This window comes from Eubalaena glacialis, chromosome 5 (assembly GCF_028564815.1).
Source record: "Eubalaena glacialis isolate mEubGla1 chromosome 5, mEubGla1.1.hap2.+ XY, whole genome shotgun sequence".
In the NCBI taxonomy this organism is placed as follows: Eukaryota; Metazoa; Chordata; class Mammalia; order Artiodactyla; family Balaenidae; genus Eubalaena; species Eubalaena glacialis.
The window spans coordinates 88,628,782-88,651,765 of record NC_083720.1 but is presented as its reverse complement, the minus strand read 5'-3'; the positions used below and the strand labels follow the sequence as shown (position 1 = coordinate 88,651,765).

Sequence of the window (22,984 nt, the reverse complement as noted above, 5' to 3'; positions counted from 1 at the left end):
CCCTATTGCTATCACTCTGGTCTAAGCCAACATCATTTCTTACTTGAACTACAGCACTAGCCTCCAAGCTACTCTGCTTCTATACTTTCTTGGCCCTTTCCAATGTGTTGTCCACATACTGATCAAGGAAATATTTTAAAATATAAATACAATCTTGCTTAAAAGCCTCCCATGGCTTCCCACAAAACAAAACAAAAATAAAAACAAAACATAAATACCACATGTGAGAAGAATACCATATTTCCTGGTTTACCCAGGACAGTCCTGGGTTCATGCCAATCGTCCAAGAACCATTATTAATATTAGCCTTTACATCTTCTGGTTTGGACAATAAATGATATGGTGATCTCATCTAAAGCACTGTATGATCTGGTTCATACTTACCCCTCTAGCCATTTATTATACCATTCTCTTCCTCATTCACCACAATCTGGCCACACCTTCACTTTCTCTGTTTGCAAAAATTCTCTCCTTCTTGCCTCAGGGCCTTTGCATACATTATTCCAGTTTCTTATAACACAGGTTATATCACCCCCTTGCATCTGTCAAGTATCATCTGAATCATTTCTTTCTAATGTAAGTCTTTTCTAACTTCCAGTACTAAATTATTTACCTCTGTCATACACGCCTTCATTTTCCTTTACAGCGTTTATCACAATTGAAACTACAATATTATTTCTGTGTCTTCATCCTACTCTGTAAGTTTTCTAAAGGCAAGGACCAGTCTGCCTTGTTCATCCTACTGTCCTTCTACTGCCCAGTGTCTAGCACATAATAAGTACTCCATTAATATTTTTGCATGACTTTAAAAAAAAGGAATTACTTAATATATGCATAGAATTTAAGGACACTCCTTCAACTTTGTCATGCACTGCTAGCTTAAGAAACCATGATTCCCCTCATAATAAGCTCACAATTAAGGGATTTTGGTGGTTCCCACATTGGACTGGTAGTTAATCAGCAAATACCTGTTATAGTTTTACTAGTTGTTAAAATATTGAAATTCTTTCCTATCTGTTGGTAAATAACCACTGCACCAGGCCTACAAAGGTGCCTCTCCAACCCCTCCAAATTCTCCCATCCCTACCTTGGACTCCCAGCTCCTCCCCTTGCAACTACAGCATTAATGCTTAGCACAGCAAGGACCTCCAAGACACTGATCCAGCTCCATAGGTGGCTGTGTCCTTCCTGACTGGCTGATGCTCATGCATTACAGTTTGTTTAATCCTCACAACAACCACATGTTATAGATCCTTCTGTTGCCCCACTCAGAAAAGATAGATAATTGCCCAGGGCATACAGACAGCATGTAGGGGAGCCAGTATTGAAATAAAGTCTTTTTGCTCAAAGAATGAAAAGGAATGGTCAGCTCTTTTTATTTCCTTTCTCCAAAAGGATGTTTTGCCTCCTCTAACACTTACAAAGCAGGTGTGATGTCCAAGCCCTGTGAAACTTCTGGCAGCAAAAAAGTTTGTATAAGTTGACTTTAGAGAACATGAACACCTGTCTGAGAGGTTTAGATTTATCTTATAGGAAATAAGAAGCTGATTTCTCATTAAAAGATTTCAAGCAGAGAAGAATATACTCTGATATGATCTACATTTTTAGAAATGTCAGTCTGGTAAAGTAGAGGTGGATACATTAAAAAGGGCAAAAGTGGAGGCAGGGAATAGGTGTCAAATGATGAAAGCATGAACTAAAGTAGTAGCCAAAGGGAGGGGGAAGATGGTGCTAATGCAAAGGATGGTTAGAGGCTAGAAGGTACAAAATCTGGAAAGCAATAAGATGTGGGAAATGATGAGAAAGGAGGAGTCAGAGACCATTTCAGATTTCTAGCTATTGGTGGAAATGGTGTCATTTACTAAAGAAGAAAATATAAGTAGCAAATTTGGAGTAAAATTTGGTGACATTGAGTTTGAGATGGCTGTAGGACATGCAGAGAAAACTGTTCTATAAGCAGACATTAAACTGGAATATACAAACTGTCACTATCTGGTACCAAGATATTTTCCTTTCTGTGCTCTCCCACCACTTCCCTACACGCAACACTTGTATTAGCTCTACTGACTTTATTGTTCCACAAACATCTTACACCTCCATGCATTTGTGCCCACTATATTTCTCATCTGGAATGCCTTTTCACTTCTTGCCTGCCTGAAAAACTCCTTTTAGGTATTCAAAATACAACTCAAATGTTATTTTCATCATGATAACATCTGTGAACCAGAATCATTAGTAACTCTCTCCTTTATCCTCTCTACTTCACACTTAAATTTATTTCAATGATTTCTTGATCAATTTCTACCTATAAATTATGTGATGGCAGACCCCCTATATTTTGTTATACCTGCAGTACTACAAATAGTATCAGTAAAGTAATACAGATATAGTTATATGTACATACATATATATTAGAAAAAAATGAAAAATTAACTTCTCTTATAGCATTTACTACAGTGTATCTCCATGATTATGTTTCTGTTTTCCCAAGTAAACTGAGTGCCTTGAGAGCAGAAATATCTTTTAAATAAATTTTAAGTATCTTTTAAGCGTTTGATGAGAAATTAAAGCACAAACTTTAGTGTGCAAACAACAAATTGAGGGAATATTATAAACAGTTTTCTGAAGGCCATGACTCAGATTCTTTCAGCAGGTCTGGGATGTAGCCAAGGAGTCTGTATTTTAGCAGTCCTCTAAATGATTCTGATTATGGTTGTCTGAGGACTACACGTTAAGAAATTAAGGTCAAATGGTATACAGTCCTTTTTGTATTGATCTTACTCTCTCTCTCTTTTTTAACACCAGCAATAAGTGACCAGGATACAGAAGATATTTTAACTCAAGGTAAGCTTTTAAATTACTTTGTAAATGTGGTTTACCAAAATAAAATGTTCAAGTGATTTGTAGTCTTTGCCAAGGCAGTGTCTATTGAGATGGTATCTTTATTCTTAGTTCATTCATGTGGGTTGTTGTTGAGATAAGATATTGCTGATTCTGTTGGCCTATGAAGTGATGTTTAAGTTTTCCCCTCCTTTTAGAAGGAAGAAGTAGCAATGCCATTCCACCACTCTGTAAAAGTTTGGTCTCATTAAGGTTTTCTTGGCAGCTTTGGGAAGTTTTTCCTGCCCTGGTTCCATGGCAGCATTTCAGTAGACTTGTAAATTATGTTTAGTTGCATCATTTATATGCCTTCTCCTAACCACCAGAAAAGCTTGCTTTGTTGTGGATTTCAGTTAATCATAAAGTATAATAAAAAAATTACAAAAAGCAATATCAGTTTTATGTCTATAACATATTAGAAAAGTCACTGCTTTCCAATGTCCTTATGTATACTCTCAGGCTAGGATAGCAGAAATATAGCCCCTAGAAAACAGCAGTTTACTTCTCTGGCTAATAAAAGGTAGTTAGAAATTAGTTCAATATATCTTGATGGCTGGCCTATCTCCCATACTTAAGTGATGTTATAAGTTAATGCTTCCTCTGTGGGTGTTTTTCAACTTCATTATATATTTAATTCATGCTTCTTTTTCATTAAAATGTGCTTAAATAATTTACTAGAGAATTTGGTTGGAGAATGTAGCAAAGGAACCTATATTCCATGTATATGCTTAATGGAAGTCTAGTCCTCCTCTATCTGGGAGATCTGTTAGAAAAAATGCCTTTGGATGGTGTCCTATTGAAGCAATGTCACTACTTCAGAGCTGGTCCAGCAATAGAAACTGTTGGTGGTGATTTACCTCTAATTTCTCAGTAATAGACTAAACAAGAGGAAATAAACCATGGGAGTGGGAGTTAAGAGGAGTTGAGTGATCCAGCCCACTCCAGCCCGTTTCAGCTTTGACCATTGGAGAGTCATGGGCTCTCTTAAAATGTTTAAATAAACCTCATCTAGATACTTAGAAACCTTCAGGTATCCTCGAGAATATTCTGTGGACCTAAAGTAACTCCTTTTCCAGGGCACATTTGGTAAGATAGAGTCAGTTACGGATGTGGACTGAACTGTCCACAATGAACTGAATTACCACTATAGAGTCTTCATGATGAGAGCAGTTTCCCTCCAACTTCACTGTGCACATGAATCACTTGTTAAAAATGCAGCTTCTAATAAGTTCTGAGAACCTAATGCCCAGCTTGGTGACTATAGTTAGTAATATGGTATTGTACACTTGAAAGTTGCTGAGAGTAGAGCCTAAGTATTCTCATCACACTTACACACACACACACAAAAAAGAGAACTATGTGAGGTGTTAGATGTGTTAATTATCTTGAACTTGGTAATCATTCTACAATGTATATGTATATCAAATCATCGCACTATATACTTTAAATATATATACATTGTATCAATATTTGTCAATTATTCCTTAATAAAGTTGGAGGAAAAAAAAAAACGCAGCTTTTGATTTGTTCCCTGATGTGGGTCTGAGAGTCAACATTTTTTTTTTGTCATTGTTGTTCATCTTTACTGTGGGACAACTGACAAATAAAATTACAAGATATTTAAAGTGTACAATGTCATGATTTGATACATGTATACATTATGAAAAGATTCCCCTCATCCAGCTAATTAACACATTCATCACCTCATGTATTCATCACCTCCCTCCCTTTGTTTTTTTAGCGAGAACTCCGCAAATTTGCTACTCTCTCAGCAAATTTCAATTATACAATACACTGTTGTCAACTATAGTCACTATGTTATACATTAGATTCTCAGACCTTATTCATCTTACAGCTGTAAAAAAAGTTTACACCCTTTTACCAAACTCTCCCTATTTCTCCGACCCGCTGGCCACCACTTTCTACTGTTTCTAGGAGTTCAACTTTAATTTCCACATATAGGTGATACCATGCAGTATTTGTCTTTGTCTGGCAAATTCCCTTAGCACAATACCCTACAGTTTCATCCATGTTGTTGCAAGTGACAGGATTTCCTTCTTTTTTAAGGCTGAATAACATTCCTGTGTGTGTGTGCATGCTTGTGTGCATGCTTATGTGCACATATATACCACTATTTCTTGATCCACTTATCTACTGACAGACACTTAGGCTGTTTCTACACAGAGCCAACATTTCTAACAAGTTCCTAGGGGAGGCCCGTGCTGCAGATCCACAGACCACACTTTGAGTAGCAAGGCTACTGAGAAGATGGAAATTTCCCAGGGAACCTGTGGCCTGAACTGGTCCCTCCAGCACTGACCTATCTTAACCCCCACTCATGAGGAATTCCAGAGAACTCTGAAGCTGCTCCGGAATTTGAAACCTCCATGCCAATTAAGTTCAGCAATGTTCTCTAAAATGCAGTCTATAGGCAACAGTCACATAAGTACTCTAAAAATATAACATATTGATCATGCTTTTGGAAAGCCTAGCATGTCCTGGGAAAGAATACATAAGAGACATAAAAGTCATAAATGATGATGAAATTCTTAAAGCATCTGCCAAGTGTAAGAATCATGATCTTCTCAGCACATTAATTCCCTTTTCCCATTAGAATGTGGGCTCCGTCCAGACCTAATAACATTGTCTGCCGAGAGAATCATAGGAGGCACTAGAGCTAAGGAAGGAGACTGGCCATGGCAAGTCAGTTTACAGTGGAGTGGTGTTCACCACTGTGGAGGTGTCTTGATCAGTAACAGGTGGATCCTGACAGCAGCTCACTGCTTCAGAAGGTAAGACCACAGTTACCTACCCATCTTGGCATACCTTAGTTGTCTCAATTAATACTTACATCTGTGTTAGAGGGTATCAATCAATCACATTTTATGCATAAAAAATTGATCATTAGCGATATTAAATAACTTGCCCTGAATAACACTGCCAATATGCGACACAGCCAAGATTCAAATCTAAATTCAACTGGTTCCAAAACCATGCTCTTATTCATTTGCTGAAAGAAAGGAAAGGAAGGGAGGGAGGGAGGGAGGCAGACAGGGAAGAAAGAAAGAAGAGTATCTTTTAAAATCTTCACAATAAAGACCCTGAGGCAAAAGAAGTTTAATATAAAAATTTCATGTATTTTCTTGTTGTCAGATATTTTTTCTTTAGAATTTTTAACTAGCATTTACTCTTTTGCAAGCTACTGTACCTCATGAAAGTATCTCCTGGATATATAATTTCTATTTTCCGCATAACTCCATCTAACTAAACTCTATCTAAACTCCACAAAACCCTCAAATTATTTGGTTACATTTTGCTTTTATTCAACCTTAAAAGCATGTTGCATTAATCAACCTTCCAATTCATAGATCCTTATTTTCATCAGTTTGTACAAGACCTTTCTCTCCTTTTATTTTTCTCCTGTCATACCTGTATTCCACTTCTACTACCTTCCCTGCCCCCCATAGGCCTCACACAAATATTTGACATATGTCTTTAAATATGCAATTACCTGCAAAACCTTTGGGGTGTGTGTGTGTGTGTGTGTGTGTGTGTGTGTGTGTGTGTGTGTTTAAATTATATGAGTAGCATTGTGTATAAGCCTCATATTTCCTTACTGTTTTTGCTCAATCCTGGGAATTTTAATCTGGTCCACCACTGCATCCACCATATCCCTTCATCCAGCTAGGTTGCTCCAACTTCCCACTGCCACAAAGAGCAGCACATATACACTTTCTCTCATGCCTTCATATGTGCCTCTCTATAAACCTTCAAGAATTTCTCTGACATACATACCCAGAAGTATATATACAGTGTGCTAAATACACTACAATGCTTTCCAGAATTTTACGTCTTCACATGTAATGCAAAAGAGTTCGAACTTCTTTCTCACCAACACAATACTATTCTTTTTCAATTTTTTGTCATTCTTATGAATATACATTAGATGCTCATTATTGTTATAATTTCCATTTCTCTGCTTATTAGTGAGTTTGAGTATCTTTTCATATGTCTACTGGCTGTTTGGGCTTCTCCCATGAAATGCCTATTAATATTTTTTGCTCATTGTATAATGGTTTTTCCCTCCATTTATTGCTGGTTTACAGACTTCTGTATATTCTACAAAAATTTTAGATATTAAACATTGCAAGTCTTTTCTCATTCATCTGATAAATATGTCTATGGTAGAGTTAATTTTGTTTTCAGTTTTTTATGTCTTTTAATTGATTTTCTTTTTTATGCTACATACTTTTTATTGAAGTATAGTTGATACACAATATTATATATTATAGGTGTACAGTATAGTAATTCACAATTTTTAAAGGTTATACTGCATTTATTATAAAACGTTGGCTATATTCCCTGCATTGTACCATATCCTTGTAGCTTATTTATTTTATATATAATAGTTTGTACCTCTTAATCCCCTATACCTGTCTTGCCCTTACCCCCTTTCTCTCCCCCTAGTAACCATTAGTTTGTTCTCTATATATGATACACTTAATTCTGATCTCATGAAATTCATCCATTCTTAACTGTATGGTTTGTATTTTGGGAGTTTGGCTAAAAAGTTCCTATTCCTAGGTCAGCAAGATAATGCCTTATATTTTTTTATATTAGTGCACTCTCTTTCTCTCTCTCTCTCTCCCTCTCGTGCGCGTTCTCTCTCTCTCTCTCTCTCTCTCTCTGTGTGTGTGTGTATGCATACACACACACACACACACACACACACCCAAAATCTTCAAGAAGCATCACACTTAGTACAGAAAAATCATTCATCAATTAATAAGACAAGGAGTCCCTTATCATCACTACTATTTAAATGGAACTTCTGGCTAAAGGAAAGGAAAAAAATAACAGTTGGAAGGAAAGAGTTAAAACTAAAGTGAACATTATTTCAGACTTCTTAGTTGCTTGAACAGAAGGATGTAGAAAAGGGAGAAATTAAAGAAAAGTTTTGTGTTATACCAGTGTTCATCAAAGTATCAGTATATCCTTATTGGAATAACGGAACACCAGGACGTTCATCACCCCAAGATATGTTTTCTAAAATATTTCTACGTTTCTTTAGACAAATGATCACTCATTGTGCCAGTAAGAATTACAGAAATAGATCACAAAGAAATGTTAGTCAAATACTTCCTAGATTGGGGGTGGAGGGGACAAACACAAAAACCAAATATTTGAAATTCTCACAAGTTCTCTATTCAAATAACGTGTTTTCATATTTTTAGCCACTCTGATACTCTTCAATGGACTGTCACCTTTGGTATCTCCACAACATTTCCTAAAGAGAGAAGAGGAGTAAGGACTATTATAATCCATAACAATTATAAACCTGAAACTCATGAAAATGATATTGCACTTTTACAACTTGATAGAGAAGTCACCTTTACCAGAAATATCCATACGGTGTGCCTCCCAGAGGCTAGCCAGAATATTCCACCTGGTTCCACTGCTTATGTAACAGGATGGGGATCTCAAAAATACACCGGTGAGTATCTCAGGAAAAATAAAACAAAAACAACAGTACCAATATCTCCTGGTACTTGCTAGTACGCATTTTTTTTTCATTAAGGAACACCTGAAGGGTAGGTTCTATGGACAGAACCATCCTACAGTCTGGTCATCCTAAGATCTAACTAGAGTTCCTTCAGCAAATCAAAGCAATGTCCCTAGAAACTATATAGAATTCTCACACACAGTAGTAGGAAAATGTAAAAGCAAGTGATACAGAAACATGAGTTCTTCCATGATCCAGAGACTCTACAGACTTGAATGGCTCCCCTATAAAGAAAATTTTAAAAATTTATAAGAGGATTTAGATAGGTATTCTCTAAGGGTTTTAAGGTATTCTGAACTGAAAGAAATCCTGCCTTCAGAACAAGAAACTCTGTGTGTACATAAGTATTGTTCACACTTATTTATGAAGCAAATAAAATGAGAAAAAGAAATAAGGGTGACATGAAAGAGCAAATATAGCCAAGGGGAAAATGAGTATCAGCTAGAGAGTGGAAGGATAGCATTAACAATATCCATGGGTTTCTAACTATGTTGTAGATCATGTCTCCAAGAAACAAAACAAAGGCTGAATTGTCCTAGAAAATATTTCACTGTGTTTTCATGGCCCAAAGTAATCTGATGTAGTAAATAAAATTTGTGCCAATCACAAAAACGGCAGTGCCATATTGAAGGAATATCAATATAAAATAAATTCATTCTTTAGCCATGAAACAAGATTTGTTTCTCTTTTGTTACTATATTAAAGGTTAATCAATATGTAATTTTCTAATTCAAAGTTAATCAGTGGATATTTCAAAATCTACTAGTCAATTTTAAGTAAGCAGATTTTTTCCCCCTCTTAAGGTCTAAGGGGCACTGTATCACAAACCTAAAGCAAAAAAAGAAAAACACAGATCTATGTAAAGGGGTAATCCATCTCTACTATGGAAATCTTTGCTGAGAAAAAGCTACTAGTACATTTTCAATAGCCTTCTTTGCTGAATAAGAGATAATGTTTGGAGTACAATTATTCCTTCCTATATTCACCATAGAATCATTAATTTATCTACCCTGAAGTCCATTTTCATTCTGCTTTTATACTTAACAGGCAGCACAGTTCCAGATCTAGAACAAGCACGGGTCAAAATAATAAGTAATAATGTATGTAATGCACCATATAGTTATAATGGAGCCATCTTGCCTGGAATGCTATGTGCTGGACTACCTCAAGGTGGAGCGGATGCATGCCAGGTAAGTTCAAGACAATGTTATCCACGTCATCAGCCAAGTTTATAAGCACTTACTAGCATGTCATATTGTGATAGACATAGAGGTATCATTATAATACACAGCCCTGATCCTCTAAAAATGTATTGTCTAGATTTTACAGATTCTTATATGAAGTTGATCTATCATGAAACACTGATTCTGAGAAGCCAAGTTGCAAAGTGGTTAACTATCAAGCTCAAGAACCAGACAGACCCGGGTTTGAATTCCTTAACCTCTATTACCAATGCTTTTATCTTTAAAATCGGGATAAGAATAGTATCTAACTTTTTAGGTACCACTAAAGATTAGATGGAGATTAAATATGTCAGGCGCGCACTAAGCAAGAAAGAAATCTCAGCTATCTCAGCTATTTTTACTGTTGTTGTCAACCTAGACCACCATCACTGACATCAATAACTTTCATCTCAACCTTCTACTATGAAGACTTAAATAAATCACTCATCTAAGAGTTGTAGATAATTGATTTTAAAAATATAAATAACACCTGAATATCAGCACCTTGAAGATAAAAAATTTATACAAAGAGCTTAGTTACTTGAGTCACCATAGCTCCCACAATTGTAAAATAGCACTAATGAAGGAAAAAAAAAAAAACTATTTAGATCTACTTTGTAATTTTCAACCAAATATAAAAACACTAACAATAAATATGAATTCTTACTCTAATGTAATTAGAATAAGATTTTTTTTTTGGAAGGTATGTTGCTATTTATTTTTCACAGATCTTTACTGTAGTATAATTGCTTCACAATACCGTGTTAGTTTCTGTTGCACAACAAAGCAAATCAGCCATATGCACACACGTGTCCCCATATCCCTTCCCTCTTGAGTCTCCCTCCCATCTTCCCTATCCCACCCTTCTAGGTCATCGCAAAGCACCGAGCCGATCTCCCTGTGCTATGCTGCTGCTTCCCACCAGCCAACTATTTTACATCTGGTAGTGTACATATGTCGATGCTACTCTCACTTCGGCCCAGCTTCATCCTCCCACCCCATGTCATCAAGTCCATTCTCTATGCCTACCTCTTTATTCCTGCCCTGCAACTAGGTTCACCGGTACCTTTTTTTTTTTTTTTTTTAGATTCCATATATATGCGTTAGCATACGGGATTTGTTTTTCTCTTAGAATAAGATTTTAATACTAAATTTTTAATTAAACTATCTAAACAACTGATGTGGTTATATTTTTTAATAGATTTTATTCCTATGTCTGAAACCCAACCCCATATAGTAAAAGCAACAACTACTTAGTATCCAAAATTACATTTTTGGAATTAAGAAAAATCAATCTGTTTTCTTGATGAATCTGCTACTGCTTTCCTGACTGAATCATAAGCAGAAAAATGAGGTTTATTCTTTCCTCAAATATTGCTGACTTTTATATTTAGTGCTTACGTTCTTGAAAAAGAGGATAAGTAGTAGTTCTTACATAGTTTTGGCAAAGACCCCAATCCATGAGCACTTTTCCCAAAATGAAACATTTTTCTTAACTACAAGCTGTGTGGGGCTGGAGGGGAATGGTTTATCAATTTTCAAGACACTGTTAATTACCCACTGGTTTTTATTCACTTTAAGTGGAGATGTCTTGATGGTAGGGAATGCTTCTTGTTCCCCTTCCCATTTTCTTCTTTTCTATTGTTAGCCCTGTAACAACAAATTCTCAACTTTCATAGTAGTTTTACAAAGAATTCACCAATCAAATAAGCAACAAACCTCTACACGATAATTTCAGATCTACTAAGAGCATTAATTAGAACTGACTTAAGGATATACATGAGATATAAAAGGGTGTTTATTCATGCTTTACTCATGATACACTTTACCTTCTGCATATACAGATTCTGCTCTTCCTCCAAGCTCAGTTCAGGCCATAACTCACCATGAAACTTTCCTGTGTGTTCCACTCTGGGCCTCACTGATTTTCAGCTGAAATACTATATACAATGCATAGAGTTTATGCCTCAAAAAAATAGCACTTTACATAAGAGCTTATGAGATCCTATTTGTTTTTGTTTATTCATTTTTTTAATTGCATTATTTACTTTTTATGTGCCAGACTCTGTGCTTACACAGTATCACCTGAACTCAGCAAGTCTATGGTCTAGAAGAGAGACCACAGGCTCAGATATCTGCCCAATCAGGCAGTGAAGCTGCCCAGATACAGGAAAAATTACATGTCCCACTTAGTTTAATATTTGCTTGCCCACTCTTGGTAAGACATTATGCAAAGAAATCTCTTACTATAGAAGAAGTAGAAGAAAAACACAATGATGGGAGAGTGCTGAGAACTGGTAAACTGGAGCACATGTGCAAGATCTAAAGGAGGCAGATGCCAATCACTTCCATGCAGTGCTTGCCATCAAGCTGGTAATTCAGACACTAACCCTTCTCCCCATCTAAACCAGTAATTAAGTAGGCATGGAAGAACTAGCTACTATTAAGAGCAGTCAAATGAATAGCAAACTATTCTAGAAGCACACTTGGTAATAACAGCTGAGTTTTATTAGTACTATTTACCAGGCTATACTCAGATTGCTACGCATGTTAAACTCATTTAAACACATAAAAATATTATTTACAGATGAGGAAGCTGAGGTACAAAGGGCTATTAAGTAGCTTACTGAAAATCATATAGCTAGTAAGTAGAGGATTCAAACCTAGGCTAACTCCAGAACCCACAGACTTAACCCATTATACAGCATGGAAGATATCCTAATTTTTCTCCCCAAATAGATTATTACATGCACAAATATTTAGTTGGTTGGCTTACTATTATAATTTGCTGGTAAATATTTCATAAGGAGTGTTTTACTCATTGCCATATAAATTTCTATTATTCACCAAAAGAATACTTTTTGATACACTGTATATCAAACATCATGCATTGTGCTATGAATAGGAAGATAAGTGAGATTTCTAAAAACTTATTCATTCAACAGACATTTTCTTAGCATTTCCTTTGGTCTAGAAGCTTAGCATATAGCAGGGTCCAGAATATGTATGCCCCCCCCCTTCCCTTATGGACCTTACAGTAGAGCCTGAAAAACAGACACTGAACAAGTATCATAAATGCAATGAGAGTTGCAGAGATGTGCAGCTGCTACAACGAGGGGAGCTGATCCAGTGGGAGTAAGTTCAAACAGGCACACAAATGTGCATGTACAAAATAATGAAGCAGCAGTGAAAGTACCCACAGGATGTGAGAATGCAGGCAGTGAAAAACTAATCTAGCCCAAAGCTGGAAGTGGTGACAGTGGGGAGGAAAGGTGCAGGTGAGGGATGGCCCCCTGAAGGAGGTGAGCCTGGGATGGGTAGCAGACTGGTGGAGTCTGGAAAATATGCTTCTCATCTTCTCACAGTTGCTGAAGGAACAACACGTGTACTTGGAAGATTTTGTTAATTTTCGCATGACTTGGTATTTAGTATTTCAACAGGAAATGTCAGACTAACTTTATTGTCATACTGGATGTGACTTCTACTGCCATAGAAGTAAACTCAATACTTTTGCATTGTTTTCACACTTAAATAATCAATCATTCTGTTTCCTTCAGGGGGACTCTGGTGGCCCACTAGTACAAGAAGACGAACGGCACCTCTGGTTCCTCGTGGGGATAGTAAGCTGGGGGTATAAGTGTGGTCTGCCAGATAAGCCAGGAGTGTATACTCTAGTGACAGCCTACCGTGACTGGATAAAACAACACACTGAGATCTAGTGCAATAAATAACATCTCTGTTGCAGAGTCTGAATGCAGATGTGCCTGTCTAAAATTCTAAAACTTTTCAGCTGCAAAAAGAAACAAAGTGTCCTATTTTAACATTCTGTTACATAAATACTAAAGATTAAATACTATTTAACTTTTAGCTGTTACTATGGGTTTTATATTTTCTCAAGAAAATTATATGAATGTTGCATAGTACTGTGCCAGGGGAAACACTGTAAACTAGTTACAGAGGTAACAATTATACTATACTTGTGATAACATAAATGCTAGTAGTGAGAGAAACAGATACCCTGAGAGTGGAAACTAAAGGAAACTGCACAAGTCTGCAAGGTCAGAGGAGTTTCCTCTGTGGACGTCTCATCAAAGCTGATAAATGGGCAAAGTATACAAACTTGCAAAGGAAGAAGTTGTAGATAACATTTAAGACAGAACAGTATGAGGCAAGAAAAATACTATATTTTGAGAAACGAAATTGAGTTATTTGTAGTGAGGTGGATGGATCTAGAGTCTGTCATACAGAGTGAAGTAAGTCAGAAAGAGAAAAACAAATGCCGTATGCTAACACATATATACGGAATCTAAAAAAAAATGGTTCTGCAGAACCTAGGGGCAGGACAGGAATAAAGATGCAGACGTAGAGAATGGACTTGAGGACACGGGGAGGGTGAAGGGTAAGCTGGGACGAAGTGAGAGAGTGGCATGGACATATATGCACTACCAAATGTAAAATAGATAGCTAGTGGGAAGCAGCCACAAAGCACAGGGAGATCAGCTCGTTACCTTGTGTCTACCTAGAAGGGTGGGATAGAGAGGGTGGGAGGGAGACTCAAGAGGGAAGGGATATGGGGATATATGTATACGTATAGCTGATTCACTTTGTTATACAGCAGCAACTAACACAACAATGTAAAAAGCAATTATACTCCAATAAAGATGTAAAAAAAAAAAAGAAAAGAAAAATACTATTTTTTAAAATTTCTGGTTACTTAATATTTTATAGGAGGCGTTACGTCCTAAAAGTACAAGTACGAAGTCACTGTACAGTCCTACAGCGATGTTAATTACCCTGTAAGAACATGCTCCCATAGGAACTAACCAATGAATTTCAGGCATTTACGATCAAAGCTAGAATATTCACTCCTCACCAGAGACCCAAAGAATTATAATTTTCATGATAACTTTTATTTAAAATATTCTTTATCTATGTGAATGAGAGAATTTATCACCTCCATGGGGGGGGTGGGGCGGGGGGAATGGGAAGAGTTGGTTTGCAAAAACAAAAACAAAAAGTTAAATAGCTTAATTTCAATAAAATTATCTTAATGAAGAAACTTTTCTCTCTCTCCTTCTTTCTCTTTCTTTCTCTCTCTTCTGCCCTCCCTCCCATAAACACACACACACACACATGCACACACACACCAAAAGAACACAAATAAAATTTATTAACATTTAATGGCACAGCAATTTATACAGTCTGAATTATGATTGTTACTGAATTTTTACGGGACTCTAGCAGAGCTAAAGTTTGCTTATGCATGATCATCTATGTGTCAGAGCTTCCTCATTCTAAAAGCTAACTTATGACACCTGGGTATCAGAACAACTACATGCATTGTGATGAAAACGTCTTGTATTTCCTCATGTAAAACTGTGAAGAGACCTACACTGAAGTCACTTACTTTACAGAAGTTGAAAATTTAACCAACTCTGTGAAATGTACAAATAAATCATTGGTATACCTTCAAATAACTAATACTTCAAATAAACTATTTTAAAATCATTTCTCTAAGTATTTATGGAAGTTATGACTTATGAAGGAAAATCCAAAACAATTTATTTAACTGGTTCTCAAACAAAAGAATGGCCAACTAGATTCTGAAGGCTTGGCACTTTCTGCTGCCTTATAATCAAGCTCTGTAACTAAGGCAAGCGTCCAGCTTGAAACTCCCTGGCTGCACCCTGTGAGGACAATATTAAACTGGCCATTTAGAGTAAGCCTCAGGGGAGTGTGTTTGTGCATTGGTGTGTTGGTGTGTTTGTATGTGTGTGCATGTGCCTTCACATAATCATAAACATACTAGTTCATTTCTACACATTGAAAGCTATATAAAGGAAAGTACTTATTTAGCAGAAAATAGAGCAAATTCAATTATTTATTGAAAATAAAATAGTAAATATTCATAGTTTTATGAAAAGATATTTGAACACCAGAAGAACACCTATTTTAAGAGATTTTTTTAATGTTCTGATGAGATCTATCTTCTTGATAGCTAAGTAACTCCATGAAAGCAATTTTGAATATTTATGGAAGGGGTGGTGATTCATAAATCTTTTCAGTTCTTAAAAAATCATTCTGGAAACTCTGGGAGAAACATTCTAGAACCTTAATTCAGCACCAGGAAGAGTTATTAATACCAGGGAGAATCCTTTTCATCATAGAGAAAACACACAGATGAACCAATGTTTTAAAAATGGCAAACAAAGTGAATATTTGATGTTCAAACTGAATACTCCTGAGTTTAAAATAGTCAACAGAACTAATAAAAGAATTATTCAAGAAAGTTTACAGCAAGCAATTGACTATTTCACTCCTGGGAAGTCTTAATTAAAGAGTGTAGATCATTCATTTGGCAAATTTATTGAGCCCTATATATCTCAGGCTCTCTACTATACTACTCTCTACTATACACTAATGAAACTAAGATAAACAAGACATAGTCCCTGTCTTTAAGACACTCAATATATTGTATGACAAACAGAAATATAATATAATGGAGGCAATGATAAAGAGTAGGATATTTATTACAGGATAACAAAAAAAGGGGGTAGTTCTAGAAGACTCGGGGAAAATATCTTATAATAATATCAAAAGTGAGTCTTCCAGACCATCAATTTGCCATGAACGATACTAATTACTGTGTGGTTAGAGAGAAGGGAGCTAAGAACTCCTCAGGTTATTTATTTAAATATGTCACAAGCTCTAATTTATACAATTCAATTCCTATTTTCCTATTTGCTAAACATTAATCTTCAAACAGATCCAAAATACAATTTTTTATATTTTTTATGTCCACATAATCCAAATCTCAAAATCCAGTCCATTCTGCTTCTAATCAGTTTAATTAATCTCCTTTGGGGAAAACAGATCATCCCCACTCCCCTACATTTCTAGTGATTCATTTCTGTAAGAATCAGCTGTCTTTTGAAGGAACAGTTTTCTTATCATGAGAGATATTTAAGCAGAAGCTGGATAATAACCTGAAGAAATGTTTTAGAAGGTTTCTGCAATGGGTCAGGCTTAAAAGCAGATTATTTCCATGGTGATTTCCAGACTAAGATTCTACCCATGATAAGCAAATAGTTTTGAGGGAGCATAACATCTGAGAAAAAGAAGAATTTCAGCATATTAGGATATCTGTTTGTTTCATCTGGTGCACAACCATGACACAAATCATCCAGAGCAAAGAAATCAAACTGATCAGAATTCAAATTAAGTAGAAAACCATTCTGGAGAAAAAGAGAACTGAATGAAATGAGAAATTAATTCAAAAAGCATACAGAGCTCAGGCATTTTCCTACCTCCAATCATACAACTTAGACTGAAATTACTTATGCAATAAAAATCTGTTGATATAGTATTAATAAAGGGTTTTTCCCTGCAAAATTCATCCATCTAACCCTTCATTTTTTTACCCATTCATTTGTTTATCAATAGCTTTTGAGCACTGACAATTTGCCAGGCACTACTGTAGGCTAGCCAAGTCAACTTCAAGGAAAGAACAAGAAAGGCAGAGGAAGAAGCAAGTGTAAAAGTCCTGAGGTGACTACAAGTTTGTGGGTTTGAGGAACAGTAAGAAGTCAATGTGGCTAGAGCAAAACTAATAAAAGAGAGACTAGTGTTAGAAGAGGTTGAAGAAATAAGCGTGGGGGCCATCTAAAGAAGTTTTGATTTTATTCTAAATGCGAAGGCAAAATTCTGAAGGGAAATTATATGATCAATTTTCTATTTTCTAAAGATAAAACTGGTGAAACCAAGGTTAATCATCAGTTAGATCCGTTAAACCTGTAACCTGCCTTCACTAATCAAGCTCCCTTTAATTGTTACTACAAAAACGTGCATGCCCTCCAAGTGTCATGTAACCTAAACAATAAGATGTTTGCCCAAGTTGTGTCCAGTTCAAGCTCCAGCCAATTAAGACTGGTTGGGACCACTGACCCTCCAACTGCGCATGCCTGAATGACCACTTGGTGACCTTTTAATGTCAGAGGGCTAGGTGTTCTGGCACCCTCAGAACATGCCAACACCACCATTTTCTGACCATGAGTTCTGTGAAGAAGCCTGTAGCTTAGTTACACTTGTGCAGCACCACGATTACCTCACCTTTTTCTTATTTCCAATCATCTTTCCCCATGCTCCCCACACCTCAGACCACCTTGCTTCTTTATCCCATAAATATCCCAAGCCTCTCCCTCCTCCCTTTGGGGAGGCCGATTTGAGATTTTGTTCTCCCATCTCCTCACTTGGCTGTCTCATGAATATGAAACAGTCCCCCTAAAGCTGAGTTCCTCTGCTGAGTTTATGATTAACCTCTCTATCCAAAACTTGTTCCCTTTTTTGCCCCATACTTATTCCCCCTCAAGATTGAGAAGTATCAAAGAAAACGGGGGATTGACACTGAGAAGGACCCTATGGGGTCCTCCTAGGCACAAAAGTCTTACCATGTCTCCTCTGTTTCTTGCTCATAGGCCTTCCCTGATTTCCAAACAGCAGATTCAAACAGTTACTAATTAGGGAGGTGAGGGAATACAGAAACAAAGGAAAAGCAGTGAAGAGAAAACTGTGCAGTGATAAAGCAGAATACTAGTTCCTCCTCAAAGTATATACACAACAATCTGATACTTTTCTTTGAGTTCTTTGACAGGAACTAAAGCCCTCACCCAGGTGGAGGGTGGTAACTTCAGGCTGAGCATAAGCACATTGACCCCAGACCAGTTAGAACCAGAAGGCTGATGACTGAGATTCCTGGACCACCACCCTGTTACCTCACCACCAACCAGTCATGCATCTTGCAGCCCTCCCCCTAAATTTGTCTTTAAAAATTCTTCCCAGAAGACTATTGGGGAATTTGGGTGTTTTGAGCATGAGCCTCCCATACTCCTTGCTTGGCCCTTGCAATAAACCTTTCTCTGCCTCAAATTCCAATGTGTCAGCTTGTTTGGTCTCACTGTGCATCAGGCACACAAACTTGAGTTCAACAACAAATACACCCTTTCTCTGCTGCAACCCTCTGCAATCTCGACATTTGACTTGCTGTGCATCAGGCAAATGCACTTGGTTTGGTAACACTGGCTACCCTAAAGAGAAAGAGCTACAAGAGGACAAAAGAAGGGAGATGAGTCAGAAGACTAATGCAGCAATCCAGGGAAAAGATGGGACTGACTTGGATTAAGGAGCTAACAGTGAAGATGGTGACAAACAGTGGAAGTCAGAAAATATTTGTAGGGAGAAACAATAGGAATTTCTAAAGTCTAGACTAATAGACTAGACTAATAGACTAATAGACTAGATTTAGGGACTGAGGGAAAGGAAGAGATCTAGGTTGACTCAAATTTTGGGCCTGAACCACTGAGATAGGAAATTTGGGAGGAGCAAGTTTGGGGTGTGGGGAAACTATAACAGTTTCTTTCTGAATCTGTTACGTTTGAAATTTGCAAGCAATAAGGTGAGGTAAGCAACTATAAACACACATCTGTAGCTCAGGGGAGGGATTGAGACCTGAAATATCTATCTGATGGCATTTACAATTTCAGGGAAGTAGGAGACAAAAGCCATATTGGATGACTAGAAGAGGGAGTGGGAAATGTAGCTTTTAGAAAATATAAGGAAATATCTTAATGATCAAGAAATATTTTGATATCTAAAGAAGATGAAAGAGTGATTTTAGTATCAGAACAAAAAGGGATTTAAAGGAAAGTTAAATTTGATTTTATTAAAATTAAGAACTTTCTATTCAAAAGACACTATTAAGGAATAAAAAGGTAAAATGACAGAGTGAGAAGATATTTGCAATACACATAACAAATACCTTGTATCTAGAATGTGTAGGGAATGACTACAGATCAAAAGGAAAAAGATAACTCAATAGAAAAATGGACAAATGATTGGAACAGGCATATCAGAACAAAAGGGAAATTTAAATGGCCAATAAATGTAAGACAAGGGGCTCAAGCTTATTAGAAATAAGGAAATGTAAAATAAAGCCACTGTAATGTATCACAACTACACACTTACCAATGGATAAAAATGGAAAGTCTGAGGATGTCAAGCACTGGTAAGGATGGAGGAGTGTAAATTGCTTTAACTTGGAAAAAAAATTGGCATTATCAAATAAAGGATATCATATGCATATCCTATGATCTAGCAAGTCTACTCCAAAGTGAATACTCTAGAAATGGGTGCACATGTGCAGGAATATTCAAAGCAGCATTATTCTTCATAGCCAAACAGTGGAACAACCAAGTGTCCATCAACACTAAAATGGATAAATAAATCTTGTTATAATCATACAATGCAATACAATACAGCAACAAAAATGAATGGACTAGAGTCACACCTAACAACAAGGCCGAACTTTAAAAAAACACAAAGTTAAACAAAAGAAGCCAGTCACTAAAGAATGCATACTATACTATTTGTTTAAAGGTCTACATTGTTTAGGAATTCATTCTTACTCATTAAAAGCTTTTTTTTTTAAAAAGCAAGTAATTTATCACCAAAAAATACAAGACTATATTTACCTTTAGAGGAGCAGGGTAGAATTGTAATCACGAAGGGAAAGGCTGGCTTGTTAGCAAACTTCAATGGCTGTATGCTTTATAGCAAGCCATTAAGTTGTACGTTTATGTTTTACATGCTTTCCTAAATGTGTATTGTTTCTCACATCTCTGATGCAGAACATCTGTGGGCATTCCAAACATGGTGAGGGGAAGCAATCTATAATTCTCAGGTCATTCAGGAAAGAATCTTTGAAGGAAATATATGAAACTCTTTTTTTAAGGTATATATCATGATAGACAGCAGAAAAAAAGCATTTTCTTTCTGTTCATGATCCACACTAATCTTTTAAAACTTGTTTTTATTTGAATTTTAAAGATCTAGCAGGATCACCTATTAGTGTTAACATTGTTACTATACTTAAACATTTCTAATGTGCATGGTACTATTCAAATATCTGATTCTATTTCTTCCACAATTAGTTAATTTTCCTAAACTATAAGTTTTTGAGGGTAAAATAAAAAGATACATAAAATCCCATTTTGTAACAAGAGGCCAGATCAAATGATTCAGAGTTAAATTATTCATGTTAAATGATTCCGGTTAAATAATTGTACTTGAAATAATAAAAATGGTTTAGTAAAAGGTTGTGTGTTTTGTTTGTTTGTAAACAGAAGATTTCTTGAACATTTCATTCAGCTTGTACTAATACACCCCTTCCTTAAAATCTCACTGAACTCCTTATTATAATAAAATTGTTCTTCCGTTTTGGGCTTTAACTCTTATAAGAGTGGACAACCCCAGGGACTTGATACATCCTCTGAACTCCCCCTAGCCACTGCCTCCAATAAAACTCCCTTGATGGAAGGAAAGAAAACTAAAGCTTCCATACATATCAATGCAATGAAAGCAGATGCTGAGAGGGAAGGTACAATAGGTATTGGTAAAATCTTCTGGGTTTCAAGTGAGTCAGCCAGAAGTAGTGTTCTGTTACAGTTTTTAAACTACTGTAGCTTTTTCTGAATTTTTAAACTTCCTTTCTAGTTCTAATGCTGTCCTAACTCAATACCTCTCATACTCGTATGGGCCACTTGAAAAAAACCCTGCCTTTTGCTCCTTTTGTGATGATTTTATGCATCCTCACAGGGTAATTTCACTGACATTTTGTCGTCCTGAACAGGTTTAGGATGCAACCTTGTTTCTTTTCAACCTTAAATATATCACCTTCTCTCTACTTTTGACAGAGCAATTTTATGAGAAAGACATAAATTTGAATGAACTGTCAAAATCATAAGCAATAAAAACAGGATTATAAAGAACTCATCAACACTAGCTCCAAAGATGTTTATACCACATACTTGGACGAATTAAAAAAAAAAAAAAAAAACTTTAAAATTATCCTACAGATGTTAAGGTCTATATAATTATATTATTCTGGTTAAAAAAAAAGAAATCTCCATTTGGTTTGTAGCACTTATCAGAACAAGAAAACTTTTTTCTTCTAAAACTGAAGATTTTTACAATCCCTTCTCTAAAACTTTTCTCTGTAGAAGACCTGTCAAGCATGTCTTATATAAATCTACTGTAACGTCATTATTTTTCCAAACCTGGCTCAGGAAACATCAATTGCAAAATGAAATGCCCTTAACTTTAGGGCAACACTTACCCATGGTGTTGCCGGCAAAGCCTACTGGGGTCCCTGGGAAAAATTCGATGGAACCTAGGTGATAAGGTCTACCTTCTTTTGCGCTTAGTCTAGTTTCACTTGTCTATAGAAGCTGCGTGCAGAAGTCTTGCACCTAACACGCTGGGTTAGCACTCCCAGCATAAAAACGCTGTGCCGGACACTTTGGCGGCTGTATGCAGAAGCACGGCACACGTCACCCCAATCCAAGATGGCGGCGGAGGTCCGTGTGCAGAGAGGCTGCGCCCGCCCAGCACTGTGATGGCGTGAGCAGCACAGCTGCGCCCACCTCGCGAGAACTGCGCCCACCTGAGAGAACTCTGCCAGCCTATGAGAATCCTATAAAGCAGCCCTGATGCCGGCCTGTCAGGGAGAGTGGTATACTCTAGAGCTGGAGCTCGAAGCTCTCCGTTCTTGGCTCTTAGAATAACGCTTTCCTTTGCTTCTGAACCAAACTCGGTCTCATTATATTGGTGACTAAGACAACGGTCAGGAGGACCCTTGTTGGGGCCTGACTCCAAAGGGTCAGTAGCAATGGCATGAGATTGAAATGAAGACTTCCTTTCTAGATACCCAGATGTAAGTGTGACTTTCATTTCTCTGTAGGTTCATATGATCTGTTAGATAAATGCCAGCTTAGAGATATAATTGTAGGACTCAACTCAAGGCAAACATTAAGAAAATTAGAATAACTCTTTCAGAGAAGGACCCCTCTAATTAGAGGGATTCTTCTACCCTGACTCAAAAATAAGATTTTTTTTTATTATACTCCTCTAAAATACGTTCTTAGATTTTAAAACTAAAATTGAAAATTTTAAAATAATAATTTAAAATTGGACCAAATAAACAGGCTCATAAATGAGACAAAGAAAAAGGAGGAATAAGAACTAGAGGACCTATAGTCTATGAGAATATTCTCCAGGATAATGTTTGCCTCAAGCAGACTTGATATCCAACACTTAAAAGAAAATATTTACTAATATGTGAGTATATATTTCAAATTACATACATATGGAAAAGTTTAATAGGATCCTACATTTTGACATATTGGATTTTAATTGTTCAAGTAAGTTTTTAACATTTAAGAAAGCAAGATGTGTGTATGTATATTTACAGTTTCTTATGGAACTC

General features: G+C 36.5%; 1 protein-coding gene across 1 annotated transcript in view; it reads left to right on the top strand.

Annotated features, from left to right (window-relative positions):
* Positions 1–13,385, top strand: part of TMPRSS11D (transmembrane serine protease 11D) — a 47,129-nt gene extending 33,744 nt beyond the window's left edge. Inside the window, exons 6-10 of the mRNA XM_061191009.1 lie at positions 2,806–2,844; positions 5,495–5,672; positions 8,115–8,374; positions 9,491–9,633; positions 13,224–13,385. Coding sequence (XP_061046992.1) covers positions 2,806–2,844; positions 5,495–5,672; positions 8,115–8,374; positions 9,491–9,633; positions 13,224–13,385 — 782 coding nt within the window. The remainder of the gene's footprint in view (positions 1–2,805; positions 2,845–5,494; positions 5,673–8,114; positions 8,375–9,490; positions 9,634–13,223) is intronic.
* Positions 13,386–22,984: the final 9,599 nt, after the last annotated feature.